The sequence below is a fragment of the Stigmatopora argus genome, chromosome 4, assembly GCF_051989625.1.
Source record: "Stigmatopora argus isolate UIUO_Sarg chromosome 4, RoL_Sarg_1.0, whole genome shotgun sequence".
NCBI lineage: Eukaryota > Metazoa > Chordata > Actinopteri > Syngnathiformes > Syngnathidae > Stigmatopora > Stigmatopora argus.
In genome coordinates, this window is record NC_135390.1 from 3,884,074 (window position 1) to 3,905,328 (window position 21,255).

General features: G+C 41.0%; 2 protein-coding genes across 3 annotated transcripts in view; one reads left to right on the forward strand and one right to left on the reverse strand.

Annotated features, from left to right (window-relative positions):
• Positions 1-1,578, reverse strand: part of LOC144073323 (palmitoyltransferase ZDHHC3-like) — a 29,569-nt gene extending 27,991 nt beyond the window's left edge. For both annotated transcript variants that reach the window (XM_077599057.1, XM_077599058.1), the window contains exon 1: positions 1,387-1,578. The gene's annotated coding sequence lies outside the window, so the exon portion shown is untranslated. The remainder of the gene's footprint in view (positions 1-1,386) is intronic.
• A 9,618-nt stretch (positions 1,579-11,196) lies between these two features.
• mc2r (melanocortin 2 receptor) lies at positions 11,197-21,255 on the forward strand. The gene is made up of 2 exons (XM_077599739.1): positions 11,197-11,703; positions 20,718-21,255. The coding sequence occupies exons 1-2, from the start codon at positions 11,354-11,356 to the stop codon at positions 21,253-21,255; spliced, it is 888 nt and encodes a 295-aa protein (XP_077455865.1). The 5' UTR covers positions 11,197-11,353.

Genomic DNA, 21,255 nt, shown 5'->3' on the forward strand with positions numbered 1-21,255 from the left:
AAATGATACTCCGGGCCCGGTTCTGATGTCTAAAAAGCTCCAGTATTTGTATTTAATCAATAAATGCTGTTTTCGGCTGGATTTTACCCCATTTTCGGGCAATGTTTGCCGGTACGCCATTGACGTTCATCGCTGTCTTTTCCCGGGAAAATCACCCCCCTGGCCCGGTTGTAATGTCTGAAAAGCTCCAGTATTTGTATTTAATCATTAAATGCTGCTAGGAAGTGGATTTACCCCATTGTTGTGCAATGATGTATTGATTATTTTTCATGTGTCGCAGCTGTAGCTGCAGTAGATGGTTATATAGCCATAAAATAGTTTTTGCTGAAGGCGTCACTAGGAAATGCACGGACCACCACTGTTATATATTTATTATCTTTGTGTTTGTTTATTTGTTGTTGAGGCCATCGACTCAGCGAGTGGTGCACTCTCAACAACTTGGCGCTGAATGTCTCCAAAACCATGGAACTCATCCTGGACTTCAGATGGAACAAGACCGCTCCGCTCTGCTGATCTCAATTGGACTACTTATTTAATTTTTATTTACTGATTATCTATTTGTCTGATTGTTGTTGTTAGTTGTGGAAAGCTTTAAATCTCATTAAAGTTGAAAAATGACAATAAAAGCATTCAATTCAATTCAAAATTGGGACACTTTGATCCATTTTAAAGAGTTTAGTTTGTAGTTTTGAAGACCGTAGGACGAATTACCGAATTTATATATAAAGTACTGCTCTACTTACGAAAAGTTCAACTTACGAAATTAGTTCTGGAACCAATTAATTTCGTAAGTAAAGGTACAACTGTACTTCAGGTGAATTCAATTTAGCCAGGAGTCAAATTTTTCACGAGTAAAATGTTAAAACACCAAGTAAAGCCCTTTTTTTTAAAATAGAAAAGTTGTTGTCTTTTGTTAAGTGAAGTGTTTTCCATTATGAATGGTTTTGCAGATTCTCAAAAAGTTTGGTTCTATGCACATTCCACACGAGATCACAACACAAGCATTTCTGGTTAGTCACGATTTAGATTATATTAGATTAGAACTTTATTTGTTTATTCACCAAAGTATTGACCAAAATCTAGGATTAAGATATCTTGTAAATATGAAACCCCACTTGCACAGCTTTAACATATGAACACCAATCCAAATTATCCCAGTCACCATTACCTCGTAAACATTACAAACAAATAAGGCTATATTTGACCGTGTAACATAGTTTGAATAATTTGACATTGTGCCATTTCCAGTTTCCTAATAGAAGGATCGCTTTGTCATAACTACAGCAGCTTTCTTGGGGGTAACGTTGATATGAAAATCGCTTGAAAGATAGAAGGAAAAATTGACGTTTTAGCCTAGTTGCTAACGTAATGACCGAGTGTACTTACATAATATTTGGCTATCTGTCGTGATGGCTTCAGGTGATAAGCGACGGACGCCCGGAAACATCTGCTTGATCTCATATTACATTAGCTCACTTTTGTTTATTTGTCATCATTCTTAGAAAGTGAGCATCGCTTGTCCCTCGACTACGCCGGAAGTTTAGCCGTCTCGGTTGTACTTCTTCTTCGTTGGTGTGCAATAGCGGGTAAGTAAGCCAATTTGACCACGTATTACTGCCCCAATTGAATTGGAGCGTAAACATGACGTGTTGATGCTGTTGTTGTTGTTGTTAGGTCACCTCAGGCGCCTGAGGATTACCCTCAGCACGTGTTGATGCTGATCATCTCCGTAGTTTATAGTAGTATACTATACTATAAACTACAGAGTGATTCGGAGCAAAGAAAGAAGGGGAGAAAATAAATATTATGATCAGGGGTCGGCAATAAATAATTGGTAGAAAATTATTGCAATATATTTTCATAAATACATACTTGCCAATTTATATTTTTTGATCATTTCAAATTGTGTACGATGTATAACAACTTTTGTACGCGATTTTTTGCCTTTAAGGCAGTGGCTCCTTAGCCGGTAACCGGTCAAATAGTCCCAGGGGCTATTTAGCCGGTAACCGGTCAAATAGTCCCAGGGGCTATTTAGCCGGTAACCGGTCAAATAGCCTATATGGCCCCATATGGCTATTTAGCCGGTAAGAATTCTATGTGGGGTAAATAGTAAGAAACTACGGCTACGGAGCCACTGCCTAAATAATTGTCATTAAATCCTTATTCACCTAATGTTAAAATCTATCAATTGGCAATAACACATCAAATTTCAATAAGATTGGTTGAATGGTTTAGAAAATCCCCTATTCACTCAATGTTAAATAATAGGTTACCGGCTAAATAGCCCCTGGGACTATTTGACCGGTTACTGGTTGAGGAGCCACTGCCTTTTTTTAAATACGCTTTTGGTAAAACCGATCTCGTTTTACCCATTTCAGCTCTAATCCGGATCGTCTCGGTCACTGGTAGCAGACGAAAACGTCATCAGCGACTGCTAATTTTCACGCTTTAAGCATGATATGCGCATTCCCTTTTCACTGGTTCACCTTTTCACTATTTAAATATAGCGTGTCAGCAAGCAGTGTACCCAGACAGTCACGTTTTCAGCGTCATACAGCAACATCCACAGAATCTTGAATTTTGTGCATACTGAGAAAATTTTAGACGTTTAAGTCCGCCCTATGTGAGTAAATATGTGCCCCGTTGCCTTTGTACGTTTTTTTTTACCTATCGCTTAATAAGGGGAATTGCAATCAACGATAAGGGAAGCCGCCTTGTGGTGTAGAAGTTCACTCACCTGACTTCGGTGCGGGCAGGCGTGGGCTTGATTCCCGCGGGTGGTGGTATGAGTGTGAATGCAGATGGTCGTTTGTCTGTCTGTGTGCCCTACGGCTGACTGCCGAGCAATCTTGGGTGTAGTCTGCCTTTTGTCTGAAGTCAGCTGGGTTTAGGCTCCAATACCCCACGAGACCCTTGTGAGGATAAGCGGTTCAGAAATTGAATGAATGAATTATTATTGTGTGGCATGGTGGATGAGTGCTTGGCGCATCGGCATCACAGTTCAGGGGTGGAGTCTTCAATCCCAGGTTGGTCCTTGCTGTGTGGAGTTTGCATGTTCTCCTCTGGCTTAAGTGGGTTTTCTCCGGGCACTCTAGTTTCCTCCCACTTCCCAAACATGCATGGTAAGCTGGTTGAATACTCTAAATTGCCCCTTTGTTTGAGTGTGTGGTTGTCAGTCTCCTTGTGCCCTGCGATTGGTTGGCCAACAATTCAGGGTGTCCCCCGCCTCTGGCCCGAAGTCAGCTGGGATCGGCTCCAGCAACCCTAGTGCGGATAAGCGGTTCAGAAAGAGATGAGATGATTGGTCAGAAAAGTTGAGGTAATAAATCTGTATTTGTGGTTTTTTGAATGGTGCCCATAGTTAGCTGGGATAAGATCCAGCACCCTTTGAGGATAAGCGGTTTGGAAAATGCATGAATGAATTATTATTGTAGTAGAAGCATTCGTACGTCGAGATACCGCTGTGGTACTTTGATGAAGAATACATTGATTTCTTTTGTTTTATTTTATTATTCTTTTGATTGAGAGACCATTTACTATATTGAGATGTAATTTTCTCTGTGTTTTGCGACTGGTTTGCCCACCCTTGTTTTAAAAAGTTTTTTTAAAATCTTGTTTTGTGCAGTTTACTTCATAGCCATAATCGCGTAATTACCAAGTTTTGGCATTTCCATTAAAACTAAAAACTATTTCCATTTTAACTTTTTAATGCTAAATGTGTTAAACATTTAGAGTTGGTGTAATTCAGAAGCATCATTTCTCACTAGATTTTGCTAGCATTTTTTTAAAAATTTGATCCTGAATTTCTTTCTAAAATATATATATTTTTAAAAAGCCCAAAGTATTTGTACCCAACAAGTGTGCTACACAGAAGCTGTCGTTGAAACAGGCTCGCAAGACCTCATGTGATACTGTCTGGTATGCATTTTTTCAACATTAAACGAAGGCCAAAAGAGGGATGAAATGCATTATTGTACAGAAGTCCTCTGCGGCCAATACACGTGTTGCTGTGCTAATTAAGCATCTCAATGACTTTGCATGGGACTTCATATAGCTTAGTAGGATCTTAATATCACCCGTTTTTTAAAGTCTGGCATTGCGACATTAACCTTCAAAAGTCCTGGCAAAAAAATCGTTGATTCACAATTTTCATTATCATGGTTTTAATAGGGAGTACAAATGTGTTACTTTGAAGGGAAAATCTTAAGAAAAGTCATCACACATGGTATTTCTGAGATACTGTATGGATCAAAAGCACATTATTAGGGTCAACATCATAAGGAGGGCGGCCCAGTGCCGTGAGTTGTTAGCGTGTCGGCCTCACAGCTCTGGGGTCCTGGGTTCAAATCCAGGTTGGTCCAACTGTGTGGAGTCTGCGTGGGTTGCCTCCGGGTACTCTGGTTTCCTCCCACATTCCAAAAAGATGCATGGTAGGCTGATTGGACACTCTAAATTGCCCCTAGGTATGGGTGTGAGTGTGCATGGTTGTCCGTCTCCTTGTGCTCTGCGATTCAGGGTGTCCACTGCCTCTCAGCTGGGTTAGGCTCCAGCACCCCCTGCAACCCTAATGCGGTTCAGAAAATGAGATGAGATGAGATTTTGATTGTTCATTTTTCAGTATCAACTTTAGAATTTTGCTACTGGAAGAAAACAAAAAGAGATGCAATTCTGCGAATGTTACAAATGTTATTATAAATACAGTTTTACGACAGGTCATTTAATGCACATTGTATCAGTTGCACTTTATATTTATATATTTAAGTTAACTTTTTTATGAGAACATTTTATGAGAATATTTGAATCCAGACAGTGGAATTTTCTTTATAAACTTTTTGACTTTATTATTAAATTTGTAATTCATTCATTCATTTTCATTCTTGAATGAAATCTGTTCTGATTAGTACAACTTGTCACAAAAAGAAAATAGAATTAAGTGAAATCAGTGAAAATTGCCAATGTTGAACAAATCATTCTGCACATTACTGTCCACTACCGTCTTGTTCTGATAAAAGATTATTTTGTTGTGTTTTAGAAAAACTAAGGTTCTGCTTTGCTCTTCAAATTCTCTTTTTTCCACGTTGGTCAATTTTTATGTTTAAATAATCATTAATCCACTCAGTTTCTGTCTTTCTCATCCTGTTTAAGATTTTGGGCAACACAGCAGTATAAGTAAAGAAATCCTGAGTTTTATCTCGAAACTTCCTGTCTGAGGCCCCATGCTTCATTCAACAAATACGTGTGGTTGGAAAATTGCTTCAAGTGTGAAAAGCTGACCATACATGTGTTTTGTGAGTGGCTAAAAACCCAGAGTTAGCTGGCATTCACAAATGTTTATTTATACAGGATTTGATTGCAAACACATGGAGGAAAAAAACAATAAACAAACAAACCTGAATGTGTTCCAGCCTTGATCAGACAGGGCTCCAAGGCTACAACAACAGTTGTGTACGTACATCATGAGAAAAATCGTCACTCCCTCACTTTCATTTTTCATCACTTTCTGGATTCATCCTTAGGCTGAACTATGCAATATATGACAAGAACAGATGGGATTGTCAAAGCGGAGTTTTTCATAGACATTTGGAAATTTGTGAATAAAGGTAGGCTTCTACAACAATGCATCATCTAATTAAAGTAATTAAACCTTCCCATTAACATTTTAGTTGCAAAACTTAATCTAATTGCTAATTTTATATATAATTTTTTATGTATAACTGATAACTCAGAATTTATTTTTACTCAATCAAATATAGTAAGTAATGAAATCTAATGTAATTCACTTTTAAAGAAATATGTTTTAATCGAAATATTGCAATACAATTATAGTGGGTGTTGATTTTTTTCTTTTTTTTACTCAAGTTTCTTTTTCTCTATAAGTTTTACAGGAATATACTACTGTGACTTCTTTAGAGTGTTACATGGTTACATTTTATAGAATTACTTTTTTCATTAGAGCAAGGTCTTCACTCTCTATGTGCCTCTCTAGATGTGTGGTAAAATAGTGTTGTTTCCAATTAGTAAACATGGTAAACCTATGTTCTCTGCTATTTCCAAAATTATCTCAGAGAAGACTCTTTTTTAATCTTCAGCCTGAATTCAAGGAAAGCATTGCTACTTTATTAGCATCCGTTCATTGGTCAGAAGGCAGCCCGGCAGCTGAGTGGTTAGCGCGTTGGCCTCACAGTGGGGGACCTGGGTTCAAATCCAGGTCGGTCCACCTGTGTGGATTGGATTGGATAACTTTATTCATCCTGTATTCGGGAAATTTCGTTGTCGCAGTAGCAAGAGGGTGAGGATGCAGAAATAGGAAAGGCGTTTTAGACATAAATAGATAGGTAATAAGTAAGTTAATTAATAAACACATGGATAAATATATAAATAAATAATCGTGTTGCTGAAATATATATATATATATATATATATATATATATATATATATATATATATATATATATATATATATATATATATATATATATATATATATATATATATATATATATATGCTCCTTCCAGCAATGAGGGTGCAGCAGTCTATTGCTGAAAGAGCTTCGGAGGGACTCCACAGACTCATGCAGGGGGTGGGAGGTGCTGTCCATGATGGACATCATCCTGGTCAGCATCCTCCGCTCTCCCACTTCCTCCACAGAGTCCAAAGGACAGCCCAGAACAGAGCTGGCCCTCCTGACCAGCTTATTCAGCCTGTTCCTGTCCCTCTCCGTGCTCCCGCATCCCTAACAGACCCCTGCATAAAACACAGTAGATGCCACCACAGTGTCGTAAAAAGTCCTCAGCAGTGTCCTGCACACTCCAAAGGACCGTAGACTCCTCAGTAGGTAGAGGGAGGTAGAGGGGGTAGAGTTTGCATGTTCTCCCCGGGCCTGCGTGGGTTTTCTCTGGGTACTCTGGTATTCCTCCCACATTCCAAAGACATGGTAGGCTGATTGGACACTCTAAATTGCCGCTAGGTATGAGTGTAAGCCTGAATGGTTGTTTGTCTCCTTGTTCCCTGCAATTGGCTGGCCACCAATTCAGGGTGTCCCCCGTCTCTGGTCCAAAATCAGCTGGGGTAGGCTCCAGCACCCCCCGTGACCCTAGTGAGGATAAAGCGGTTCAGAAAGCGAGATGCGATGAGATGATTGGTCAGAAAAGTTGAGGTAATACATCTGTATTTATTGTGTGTATTTATGTGTCTATTATTAAATATTTCAAACACCAGCAAATAATATATATAAACATCATGGCAAATACAATATTCTGTGTTGCTGAAGAAAGGTTATCCATGCTAACTCATAACACATTACAACGCAGCAGGAACACTTTTCAAAGCAACCAGAGTAATTATAAATTCTACACTAATGACCACAGATATTTGTTGCTTTGTTGATAATAGTTTGCTAATTACTTTTACTCACATGTTAAACAACACGATTTTTCTGCAGTCTCTCCCTCTGGCGTTAGTGTTATGTAAAATTTATTAGCAAATTAGAAATGTACGAATCCTGCACATGAACTAAAATGAAAAAAAAGACAGAGGAGCATTTCGTTTATATGGAGATGGGGATTTCAACAAAGAATCATAAAAAAACAAAATTGTAAACGGAAAATCACTTTAAAAAAATACAGAGTTGAAGATGCCAGGGGTTAAATATAAATAAATTTCATAAAGACATTACAATTGCAATACAATTACAATATTTTAGAGCTTTTGGATTTTTTGACTGCCAGTGACTGCAACAATATAATACTGATGACATCACAATCACGAGCCAGTTCATGACAAAAATACCATGATTTTATGTAGCAATCTTCAACTTGCTTTAGCAGCGGTTAATATTTTACAGAATTAAAGTGAACAATTAAATATGCTCATCACAAAGAGTCATTTGGAGTAGAGAAAAAAGAAATCAGGGAACCAACGCAGGTTTTGGTTGTTCTGCCACCTACACAACAGGCATGCATCCCCAAAAGACAAATTTATAGTTTCACACAATTGCATTTTAGTAAGCATGCAGATTTTGCCACACTAATTGGTTGCCTAAAGGCAAAATTAGAATAATAAATCTTGTTGTTGTTGTTGTTGCGATGTTGCTTCAGACAGTTTCCATCTAAATGTGTGTTCATAGGACTCCCATTTACAGGAGATGTTGTCTTGTGCTTTAAAAAGGCGGGGTAATTGCTATTTGGCCGTTCGCTTAAGGTCCGCCCCACCTTTGTTATGGTTGCTAAAGCATCGTGGTTCCAAAGGCAGAGCCATTGCAGGCAGGCATATTACTAGTGTTTTAAACGATTTATTTAATAATTAGAGCAAAACAATTCAACATCCTACAGATCGAGGCAAAAGGGTTTGCAATATTCAGTGAAGGGTTATATTGAAAACATTTTAAACCCACAGGAAAGGGGTGTGATCATCAGATGCCCATTTACGATATGGCATGCTTATTAGGATTGCAATACACTAATCCCTTGTTTTTCGCGGATAATGTAGACCAGACATGGCCGTGATAATTGAAAATCCGCAAAGTAGGATCACCCCTATTATTACTAATATAATACTACCATATTTTCACACCTATAGGGCACACTTAAAAGTCTAAAATTTTCTCTAAAATGGTTTTCTCCAATCGGTCGGTATGTTTTGTGTGTGCACTAAACTCAATTTTTGTATGGCCCTGTCCGCTTGCATGACTGTTTTTTCTTGCCGGCACGCTACTTATTGCGATCAACCCAGCAGACGTTCACCCTAAAAATAGCCTCTCCGCGCATTCCAAGCATTACGGTAAATCCATTCAAAACATCCCAGGGGAGTGGCAAGGCATTTGACTTCCGTGTGCCTGCAGCGCTTCTAACTCTCAAAAACACTCTCAATACTTAAAGAAACAGCATATCAAAGCTACACAGAGGAAATGCCTGGCGTGAATGACAACACAATGCGGGTGTGAACGCTTGGAAAATGGACTGAAGCCATGGATCAAACACAATTTAACAGCTTTGCTAACGGATTGCCAACAGTTTGCCAACGGATGGCCAACATTGTAGTTCGGGCAGGCAGTTACGTGACGATTTGGAATGAATTGTCGATGCCGATATAACAGCGAGGAGAATCAAAGGCTTGGGAGTGATGCATGTCGCGAGTTACAATGGATTGTGGATGACTGGGCTCAAGTGTCGGCCAAAGCTGCATTCATTTTCCCAGAATACAAAACTCTGACTGACAGTAGAGCCTAGCATGTTAAACGCCGAACTCTTTATATCAGGGTGTACCTTTGACCTCAATAAAGCATTATCAAACTTAGTTTTGCTCGTGCCGTCTCTAAAAAGAACACGCTAGCGGCTAGCATAACATACGCTAGCCTAGTGTCATGTTAGCGCCTTATCGGACTAGGCGTCCAATGTATTGACAAAAACAGAAAATATACCCGCAAATGAGACTGCGCCCTATCACACGGTGCGTTTTATAGGTGTGAAAATATGGTATATGTTTTCACGCCGATACAAAAACACAAGTACAATTATCAAGAAGTGGATTTATTAAATATCACAGTTACTTGCAGATGAAAAGACTGTTAAGTATTAATATATACATATAATCTATGAATTAAAATATGTAAATACTTTAAGTACTGCACTCAGGAAAAATAGTTCTTCTCCGCTTGATTTAAATAATTAAAAAAACAGGTCTCAACTCCCATACTCCGCATTGTACTGAATAATGTCTCTTTTTAGTATTCAACATCATAAAAACTAGATAGTTATTAGTTTACTCTGTAAGTAGATGGTGAATAAAACAAATAAAAATGTTTTTCCATTCCAATATCCTGTTTTTGGTGTTTTTTTTCAGAGGGTGGGAACGAATTAAATTGTATTTAGTTCATTTCTATGGGAAAAGTTGATTTGACATATGAGTAAATCAACATACAAGCTCGGTCCCGGAACGCATTGAGCTTGTATCTCAACGTATTACTGTTCAAATATTGCTGTTGTCGTTGTCTTGACACAGTCAAGACGATTACCAATTTCAATGGCCGCCCCCACGTTGTCATCAGTTCCCTTCTGAGTGGCCCCATGCGGTGTGTTGACATCATAGTGTCATTCCAGCTTCACGACCGTATCTACGGCGCTAATCCCTTATAACGCTAGTTCATTCTTTTATTCCTTGCATTCAGAGGTGGGGTGTCTTAGTTCACACGAGAATTTGCAGTTCTGCGCCTTGGAAGATGCGAGCTTCGGGCGGTGAACAGCGGCGCGTGCACGCCGGTAGCCAAGCGTTCACTTCCCGAGGCCATTAACATGGTTCCAACCACCTGAATTAAGTCCAAAAAAAACACCACAGTGTAGATTCATTTATGCCCCAAGTGCGTGTTAGCATATAAAGGAACATCAATATTTAGGAGGCATTTTCAACGGCGACTCAAAAAAATAGGAGCCGTCCCAGTTGTCTACCTCCGAACTCAGTGCCAAGCAACCATGCCGCATCCCACCAAGTCATGCCGAATGAATTTGAACGTGTTAAGAGCAGCAGCAAAGCTCTCTTTTAACTGTTGTATCGGTGTGTCAACACGCACGCACACACATGCAACGTTATATAAAATAAAGTTAAATTTTACGTGTGGTTGTGCAAGATACATCACTATAAATTGTAAGAATCCTCAATTTACTTGTTAATAAATATCTGAGTAGAATGCGTAGATCATTTTGACTTGGTAATTCTTTAGTATATCAACATACATGACAGTTAAGCTTCGTCACTGATCCGGGAAAAAGACGTATAACTCGTGGGAGGTTTGGTTCTTGAAAAGTAGATCCACGAGTAAAAGAAGTGTGAGCACCCCTGGTCTACACTGATCCTTGCTTAGTCCTTTGGGAAAGACATGGATGAATGTACATTTGTAAGGTGCTGTCTTTTCTGAACACATTTATCTTTCTGCAGGTGACGGCAGAGGAGACGTTTTGGAACATCCAATGTCACACTTAATCTTGCGGAATCAAACATCCAGCCAGGGAACACAGTCCTCATCAAAAACACAGGATCACAAGAAAACGATTTGAAGGGCATACATCTTGTGATAAGTGCCACGTGGACCGAGACTGATTCACGCACTAAATTTGTGGGTTCTCTGATTTTTCATAATTTTTCGGTAGCTTTCATTCCCTGAGGAGGGTTTGACGAGCCCAACCATCCTAAATTGTTCACTAAGCTAAAAACTACAGAAATATTTTGTCACCAAAGACTTCAACAAGGCTTTTTTTGTTTGCTGAAAGACTAACCAACCAAAAACACACCAGTCACAGGACAAGATAGGTATTTGTCTGTTTTTATTTCCAGTCTCAGACACTTGGCAAAGAGCCCATGAACACCACAATGAACACATCGGACTGCCCAGAGTTGAGGGTTCCTTTCTATGTCTTCTTCACGATCGGTTTATTCAGTCTGATGGAGAATCTCTTAGTTGTGGTAGCTGTCATATTGAACAGAAACCTCCATTCCCCCATGTACTACTTCATGTGTAGCCTGGCAGGCTTCAACACTGTAGCCAGCATTACCAAGACCTGTGAGAACATCCTACTTGTATTTGTGAATGTAGGACATCTGGAGAAAAAAGGTTTCTCTGAGACCAAACTTGACGATGTGATAGACTCACTGCTTTGTATGTCTTTTGTGGGCTCAATTTTCAGCTTCCTGGCCATTGCTGTGGACCGGTATGTACACTGATGCCATAATAAGCACAACCCTTAATGGTTAAATTATGTGTTTCAGCATGACGTCATTAACGTCTTCTTTTAGATATGGCATTTTGAAAAAAAACTGGTTTTCATTCAAATCTATAAAGCAACACAATTGTGAAAAACGTCTACATTAATTTGTTATCGCTGCAGGTGAAAAATCTAACTTAATATGCTAAATGTCTAAATTAAACACAAGCCCTTGAATTGAATCAAATTGTTGCCAACCTTTTAATATTTGTAAATATGGGATTGTTGGGCGCAGTCCGGCGGCCGAGACATTACCTCGTCAGCTTCACAGTTCTGGGGTGGAGGGTTCGATCGCAGGTCAGTCCTCACTGTGTGGAGTTTGCATGTACTTGAGTGGGTTTTCTCCAGGTACTCCGGTTTCCTCCCACATCCCAAAAACATGCATGCTAGGCTGGTTGAACACTCTAAATTGCCCCTAGGTTTGAGTGTGAGCATGAATGGTTGTCTGTCTCCTTGTGCGTGGCCACCAATTCAGGGTGTCCCCCGCCTGGGGCCTGAAGTCAGCTGGGATATGCTTCAGCTCCCCCCGCAACCCTTGTAAGGATAAGCGGTATGGAAAATTAATGAATGGTATTGCTGTTGCCTAGTGCAAATGACCTTCATTTGAAAGATGGTTGGTATTAATATTGAAAATAATGTTTAAGCAAAATGACAACACTTGCAAGCTTGAGAAACATTAAGTAGTTAAGTGAGCGCATATGTGAAGCACGTAAACGCTGACTTGAAACAGGTAATCATATTAATTTTTAATAAAGAAAATAGGCACAAACTTTATACTTTTTGTACTTTTGCGAAATGTCTGTCTTTCTTCTCTTCATCTGAGACTGAGATAAAGCCTTCTTCAGTTTCTATGTCTATTGAACAAACAATATGTGAGATTTTTTTACTCCATTTACTCATTTAATGCCCTTATTTTTTAAATAGACATCGAAGAAACATGTTCTATGAGGAAAGTTCAGTAGTAGATCAGTTCTTTGCCTTTGTCCAGGATGCTACAACTCTGTAGGCTATGTGAATTATAGTTTGATACCATGTTCACAGTCTGAATTAATGATGTTGTGTACCAAAAAAGCAAAAAGATCGTTTTGACCGTCAAACGGGTCATTACCAATTCAGAAATAGAACAAAGCCATGCATCGCAGATTCATTCCAACAGTGGAGACTGATAAAGGAGGAAAAAAATAATGCCATATGCAAAAGTTCTCCTAGAACACAGGTGTCAAACCGATTCCGCAAAGGGCCAAGTAGGTGTGGGTTTTCCTCCCTGTGGAAACAGTGCAGACAGTTAGGCCAATGAGGTCTGCTGGAAGAAGCAGCACCAGACTGCAATTAACTGATTACAGTTGTAAAAGAACCGTGACCGGACACTTCGTCGACGGACGCTCCGTCGCCGGACAGTTCGTCGACCGGACACTTCGTCGACGGACTATTCGTCGACGGACTATTCGTCACCGGACACTTCGTCGCCAGACAGTTCGCCTAACCTTAACCACTGTTAAAGAAGACAAAGGAAATTCACATGTTCCTTATTAAAGAAAATAAAACAGCAAAAACTTGCACGACAAAACAAACACATTAACATTTGGGCGTGTGAGTACTAAATGGGCTCGTCTCTAAACACACTATACACGAAACGGTTCCTACATTGAGCGCTCCATTTTTGAAATAAAAGGCAATAAATAAAATTATTTTATTAAAAAATATATTAAAAAGAAGACAAAGGAAATTCACATATTATTCGTCGTCTTTCTTCTTTTTTTTGCTTGGTATTCCCATAGGTATCGTGTATACAGACTAGATTGTGAGGCAACGGAGCTAGACGTCGTCGCTTGTCGGCCATTTTAAGAACAGGCCCATTCGCTCCTATTAATAGAGTCAATAGAATTTGTTCTTTGAAAGGACAATAGATTGCTTGATTTAAAATCAAACGTGTGCGTCTATAACAAAGTCAGAGATGCAGTATTTTTGGCATACTTCATAACAAATATCAGCATCCTGTCAGAATCGTAGCCACATCAATTCGTGATTAAAAACCAAACAGTTAATAGTAATTTAGTGGAGTCACTCAGTGCTCCCCGTGGAACCCTTTCGTGCGTAGTGTGTTTAGAGACGAGCCCATTTAGTACGCACACGCCCAAATGTTAATGTTTGTGTTGTCGAGCGAGTTTTTGCTGTTTTATTTTCTTTAATAAAGAATATTTGAATTTCCTTTGTCTTCTTTAATAGTGGTTAAGGTTAGTGGTTAAGGTTAGGCGAACTGTTTGGCGACGAATTGTCTGTTGACGAAGTGTCCGGTTGACAAAGTGTCCGGTTGACAAAGTGTCCGGCGATGAAGCGTCCGTTCAACGAACTGTCCGGGGACGAAGCGTCCGGCGACGAAGTGTCTGTCGACGAAATGTCCGGGTACCAAAAGAACAAATTGAAAGTGAAAAGGTATCGTAGCACATCGGCCTCACAGTTCTGGGGTCCTGGGTTCAAGTCCAGGTTGGTCCACCTGTGTGGAGTTTGCATGTTCTCCCCGGGCCTGGGTGGGTTTCCTCTGGGTACTCCGCTTTCCTCCCACATTCCAAAAACATGCATGGTAGGCTGATTGGACACTCTAAATTGCCCCTAGGAATCAGTGTGAGGGTGAATGGTTGTCCGTCTCCTTGTGCCCTGCGATTAGCTGGTGTTGGAATAATCCTTAGGTATATCCAAATCCACAATAAAAGAGGCATCTGAAGTCATATATTTGTTTAATTCTTGCAACAAGAGAATACATCCATCCGGGACTCCGGTCAGGATAATTCTAACTACTCGAGGTCTCTCTTGCTAATTTATTCATAAGATTTTAACGCCATGCCCCACAGAAGTCTAAACATCTTTAGAGTCTCATAACAATTTATCACAGTCATCAAAACAATTGTAGGTCTCTCGAATCTTCCCAAGAGCGCCTGTTGTGGACCCGTCCTGCGAAGCCAAAACAGTCCACAGTTCCCAAGGGCGCTTGTTGTGGACTCTTCCTGCCCAAGCCGAAAACAGTCCACAGTTCTTGTCGTGAACGCATCCTGCCCAAGGCCATTCCCAGTCCTCTTGATGCGAACCACAGTCCTTACTTTTGCAAGAGATGCATTAAAATGCCCTTTGTATTAATGTCAATAACTCACATCTTTGCAAGTACATATTGTAATATATTGATAATGATAGTTGCCTCGGGTTATGGAAGTGTGTTTAACCACGCCACCTGGAGCCGTGGGGTAGCACAGCGTAACCCGGACGTAGTAGTGTTGTGTGTCCGGTTTGTGTGTGTGTGTGTGTTGTTGGAGTTTAACAATAAAGAGCTACACGTGTGTTAAATCTGGGCTCTGCCGTCTATTGCTGTTATGGATATATTAACAGTTATATAACCTGCAAAGTTATTACAGTGGCAACGAGGATGGGATCCCTTTCCAGCGGTAGGGATTAAAAGTTTCGGACGAGGAGATTAAGGTGTTACAAGGAGGTAACGTGACTTTGCAGACTAGCATTAGCAAGAGTGCTAAGCTAACGGCGGCGCTGCATCATGGCCAGATTCCTGGGAAATCTCGGCGAATACGAGGCACTTAAAGAAGATTTTGAATCTTATTTGGAACGTTTTGAGCAATGGATGATCATCAACGAAGTGGAGGAAGGTAAAAAAACCAACGTGTTCCTGTCTATAATAGGTGCAGAGGCCTACGGACTGTTGAAGGGCCTTTGCATACCAGAGAAGCCTAGTAGCCTCTCATATGAGGTGCTAAGTGGAAGATTAGCATCTCATTACAACCCGAAACCGCTGGTGATCGCGGAGCGATTCAAGTTTCAAAAGAGGAATCAGAGAGAGAACGAGTCTGTGTCGGATTATATCGTGGCGTTGAAGCAGCTATCCAGCCACTGCGAATTTGGTCTCCATTTGGACGAAGCAATGAGAGACAGATTTGTTTGTGGATTGAGAGTGGAAGCTATTCAGAGAAGATTACTCACGGAGCAAGATCTAACATTTAAAAAAACATGTGAACTGTCGTTGTCCATGGAGATGGCATCAAAGAGTACGTTGGAGTTCGCTAGCAAAATGGAAGAACCTGCCACATTAAATAAGATTGACCAGGAAAAGACAAGCAAAAGTGCGTGGAAATACCAACCAGCCACCAGCGATTGGAAAAGTAAAACCACAATTGGAAAATTCAGACCACAGAGAAAAGAGAATCACCAACCCTGTTACAGATGTGGACTGAGCAACCACGCCCCTCAGGAATGCAGGTATAAAGGAGAGACATGTTACAAGTGTTCAAAAGTAGGACACATAGCAAGGATGTGTAAAACTAAAAATTGGCAAGGACACACACAGTATGTAAAAGGAAATCAAAATGAGACAACAGGAAGTGCGGATGATGAACTGTGGGAGTCATATCGCTTGAATGCCGTGTATCCCACAAATGCTGTCTGGAATTGGAAGAAGGAAATGACAGTACAGGTCATAGTAGAAGGAACTCCTCTAGAGATGCAACTGGACACAGGGGCGGCTGTAACACTTGTTTCAGAAATAGTGTATAAGAAGCACCTCTCTCATCTGCCTTTGGAAGTAAGTAAAGTGCAGCTGTGTACTTTTTCCGGAGAGAACATTCCTTTGATGGGACAAGTGACGGCCAAGGTAAAATATGGGACCCAGGGTGGGAAGCTACCATTAGTGATCGTAAAAGGTGACAGACCAGCCCTACTTGGCCGTAACTGGCTCAAAAACTTCAAACTGGACTGGGCACGCATCTTCTCAGTTATACCAGCAAGGGGCGGTAACGACGCAGATGTGGATACAGTGTTGCAGAGACACAAAGCAGTGTTTGCTGAGGAGTTGGGCACTATTTGAAATTTTAAGGCCAACATTACAGTAAAGCCAAATACCAAACCGATCTTCAGGAAGGCCAGACCAGTGCCATATGCATTAAAGAATGCAGTTGAGACTGAGTTAAATCGCCTAGAGAAAGCTGGCATTATCTCAAAGAAAGAACATAGTCAGTGGGCCGCGCCCATAGTAGTGGTACCCAAAGCAGACAAGTCAATTCGTATCTGTGGAGACTATAAGGTCACAGTAAATCAAAGTGTGGAAGAGGAGACCTATCCACTACCAAACGTTGAAGACCTTTTTGCCACCCTAGCTGGAGGCATTCTTTTCAGCAAGTTAGACTTGTCACAGGCTTACCAACAGCTGGAGTTAGGAAAAGACTCAGAAAAGTATTTGACAATAAATACTCACAAAGGACTGTATGTGTATCATAGACTTTCATACGGAGTGTCCAGTGCTCCTTCCATATTTCAGAATGTGATGGACCAGATACTCCAAGGCTTGGAGCATGTCACCTGTTTTTTAGACGACATTTTGGTCACAGGAAAGACAAGAGCTGAACACCTGAGGAATCTGGAGGAGGTACTGAGCCGCCTGGAGAGCTACGGGGTAAGAGTGAAAAGAGCAAAATGTGATTTCATGCAGGAGAAAGTAGAATACCTGGGGCATCTGATAGATAAGGAGGGACTGCACCCCACTGCGACAAAAGTGGCAGCCATCGTTAATGCACCCCAGCCTACAAACGTCACAGAGCTACGGTCTTTTCTAGGACTATTAAACTATTATGGTCGGTTCATGAAAGACCTGTCGACGGTGCTGCAGCCGCTACATCAACTACTGAAGAAGGAAGTTGATTGGCAATGGACTACTAAATGTGCAGCAGCATTCAAAGATGCAAAAGAACAGTTAGTAAAAAGCTCAGTAGTAGTGCACTATGACACCAAGAAACCCCTGAGATTAGCTTCCGATGCATCCCCTTATGGAATCGGGGCTGTCATATCTCACATAATGGAAAATGGAGATGAGAAACCGATCGCATTTGCATCGCGTACATTGACAGAGGCAGAAAGCAAATATAGTCAGATAGAGAAAGAGGCTTTGGCCATAATTTTTGGCGTGACTAAATTTCATAAATATTTATATGGCCGAAAGTTCAGTTTAATAACTGACCACAAGCCCCTTCTTGCTATTTTGGGACCCAAGTCTGAAATTCCCACTTTAGCTGCTCTGCGAATGCAGCGCTGGGCGCTGAGACTGATGGCTTATGACTACAGTATAGAGTACAGAACGTCAGCAGAAAATGCCAACGCAGATGCGTTATCTAGACTGCCGGGGAAGGAAAAGGATAACACAGCGGAGGAAAACAGCATCTTCTATTTCTCAGTAGTAGATGAGCTTCCCGTGCAAGCTACAGAGATTGCACAGAGCACTCTCAAGGACCCAGTCCTATGCAAAGTACTGGAGCTGACTCAGTCTGGATGGCCAAGTCAAAACAAGGACGAGAGACTGAAACCATACTTTTTCAGGAAAAATGAACTGTCGGTGGAACAAGGTTGCATATTGTGGGGAATTCGAGTTATCATTCCACCAGCACACCGAGAGCGACTACTGCATGATCTTCACCTAGGACACCCGGGAGGGTGCAGGATGAAGGCCTTGGCCAGGAGCTATTTGTGGTGGCCGCAGTTGGACAGTGACATAGAACATACAGTACAACAATGTGACGCCTGTCAGAGTGTGAGGAAACTACCTGCAACCGCACCTCTACACGTCTGGAAATGGCCGACTAGAGTTTGGCAGAGAATACATATTGACTTTGCAGAGAAAGACCAACACCACTTTTTAGTACTAGTGGACAGTCATTCAAAATGGCTGGAGGTCATCGCCATGGCAACAACCACAGCAGCCAAAATGATTGAGGCGTTGCGGAATATTTTTGCTTCCTACGAGCTTCCTGAGGAGATTGTTTCTGACAACGGACCTCAATTCACTTCGCAGGAGTACAAGACATTCCTGCTGAGCAACGGAATAAAACAAACTTTGGTACCAGCTTACCATCCCGCTTCCAATGGAGCGGCAGAGCGAGCAGTTCAGAAAGCATCACTGCTGAAACAAGTACTCGAGGAGAAGAAACAAAAGGTCACAATAACTATGCAGCACAGGCTAGCTAACTTCCTGATAGCATACAGGAGTACACCGCACACTGTTACAGGATGTGCACCAGCGGAACTGTTTTTAAAACGTCAAATCAGGACCAGGTTCAGCTTACTGAAACCAGATCTCGCTCGAGTGGTGGAAGCAAAACAAGAGAAGCAGAAACACTATCATGATAGAACCACCTCCAAGCTGAGACATCTGTCTGAGGGTGACTCAGTTCTGATCCGGAATTTCCGTGGAGGGAAGGAGAGGTGGACAAAAGGAACAGTGGAAAAGAGACTCGGACCAGTCACCTACCTGGTGTGGAATGGTGTGAGCCGATGCTCGATCCACATTGATCATCTGCTGTACAACCAACCGTCCAGACCAGAGACATTGGAGCTTCCGGATGAGCAGCTGGACATCACAAACAAGTACCCTGTGGTGGTTCACGCAGATGTGGGGGGGAAAGGCACACCTGGAGCAGTAGGTGGTAGCCCGTACTCACCTGAAGAGACACGTGTAACATCTTCGCCAGGCTCAGTGGCCTGTGACAAGACAGTTACACCTGACAACCGAGCAGTCAGTTCCCCAGAGGTGTGTGGGCGCAGGTACCCAGTGAGAGATAGAGCACCTCCGAAGCGACTGAATTTGTGATCGGTCAGTTGTGAGGAACGTCGTTCCTAAAATAAAAGAGTTCCTGTTCATACAAAAATGTGAAAAGAGTTCCTGAGATTGAAATGTCAAAGACTGGAATATTGAGTCTAATGGTTGTGTTAGCAGTAATAATTTAGTTACAAGTTGAGAAGTAAAATTATAAAAAGTTAATGAGGCAAAGATAATTGTTGGAGTTGAGTGCTAAGTCTAAATAGGAATTTCATAGTTAAAGGGGGAGGAGTGTAATATATTGATAATGATAGTTGCCTCGGGTTATGGAAGTGTGTTTAACCACGCCACCTGGAGCCGTGGGGTAGCACAGCGTAACCCGGACGTAGTAGTGTTGTGTGTCCGGTTTGTGTGTGTGTGTGTTGTTGGAGTTTAACAATGAAGAGCTACACGTGTGTTAAATCTGGGCTCCACCGTCTATTGCTGTTATGGATATATTAACAGTTATATAACCTGCAAAGTTATTACACATATAATATAATAATATTGATACACATCTATAATAATGATAAACCAAACATTCCCCCCTAATATTATATATGTGTACGCAATCCCATAATCATTTTTTTAATTTATGACAAATACAAATACACTTGGGGGAAGTCCGTTGTCTCTATCTTTACCAGAATTCACCTTACTTGCATATCTGGCCTGAAAAAGGAAGAACAAAATCATTCTCATTCAACTCATTTTCATAATTTGCATCATCCTGGACATCAATGTTATCACCAGTAGACTGTCTAATAAGCAGATACAATCCTTGTAATTCGGAATTTGTTAGAGGCTACTGATTCAGGGTGTCCCCCGCCTCTGGCCCGGAATCAGCTGGGATAGGCTCCAGCACCCCCCGCGACCCTAATGAGGATGACACAGTTCAGAAAATGAGATCAGATGAGCGACATCTGTTTGAGACGTATACATGCTACGAGCTAACAATGCTTGCTAATATTGGTAACTTTGTGCACAAACAGAATATTGGTCATTGATATGCAAAAGTGTGTAACAAGTATGTACTGGCACAAAAGAAACTTGGGTATATTATACTTTGACTTCTTTGCAAAATGTCAGCACCTTGGACTATTGAACTATTCTTGATATTACGCTTTAACACTTATAGTTCCAAGAAATTCCTGATTTGGGTATTTATATTCTTTGAGTAACCATTTATCACATGGCCATGATTACTGTTGCTTTATATTTTGGAATGAGTCAATGATTCAATTGAGGATATATCTGATATGTATTAATATTAGATTTTAACCACAGGTATCAGTATTGTAGTAGCAGTCGTAAAATAATGATTTTATGCCTTTTGTTGCAGATTCGTCTCTATATTCCATGCGCTTAGATACCACAACATCATGACAATGCGTCGCACTGGTACCAGTTTAGGCATCATCTGGACAATATGTGGGATTTCAGCTATTTTCATGGTGAACTTCTTTGACTTCAAGTTCATCATGATGTGCTTTGTTGCTCTTTTTATCATCGCCTTTGTCACCATCTGCTTCCTGTATGCTTACATGTTCATGTTGGCACGTATCCATGCTAAGAAGATTGGCAGTCTCAACTCAGGTGGTGTTGAAAAAACTCGCCTGAGGTCATTGGGTAGCAGTATGAGAGGAGCCCTAACACTCACTACCTTATTTGGGGCTTTTGTCGTGTGTTGGGCACCTTTTTTCCTTCACCTTGTCATCATGACAGTGTGCCCGACTAACCCCTACTGCGAGTGTTATAGATCACTCTTCCAGCTACATGTAATTCTGCTTATGAGCCATGCGCTTATTGATCCCGCAATCTATGCCTTCCGCAGCACTGAGCTTAGGCATACATTTAGGAAAATGCTGCTTTGTGCCTGA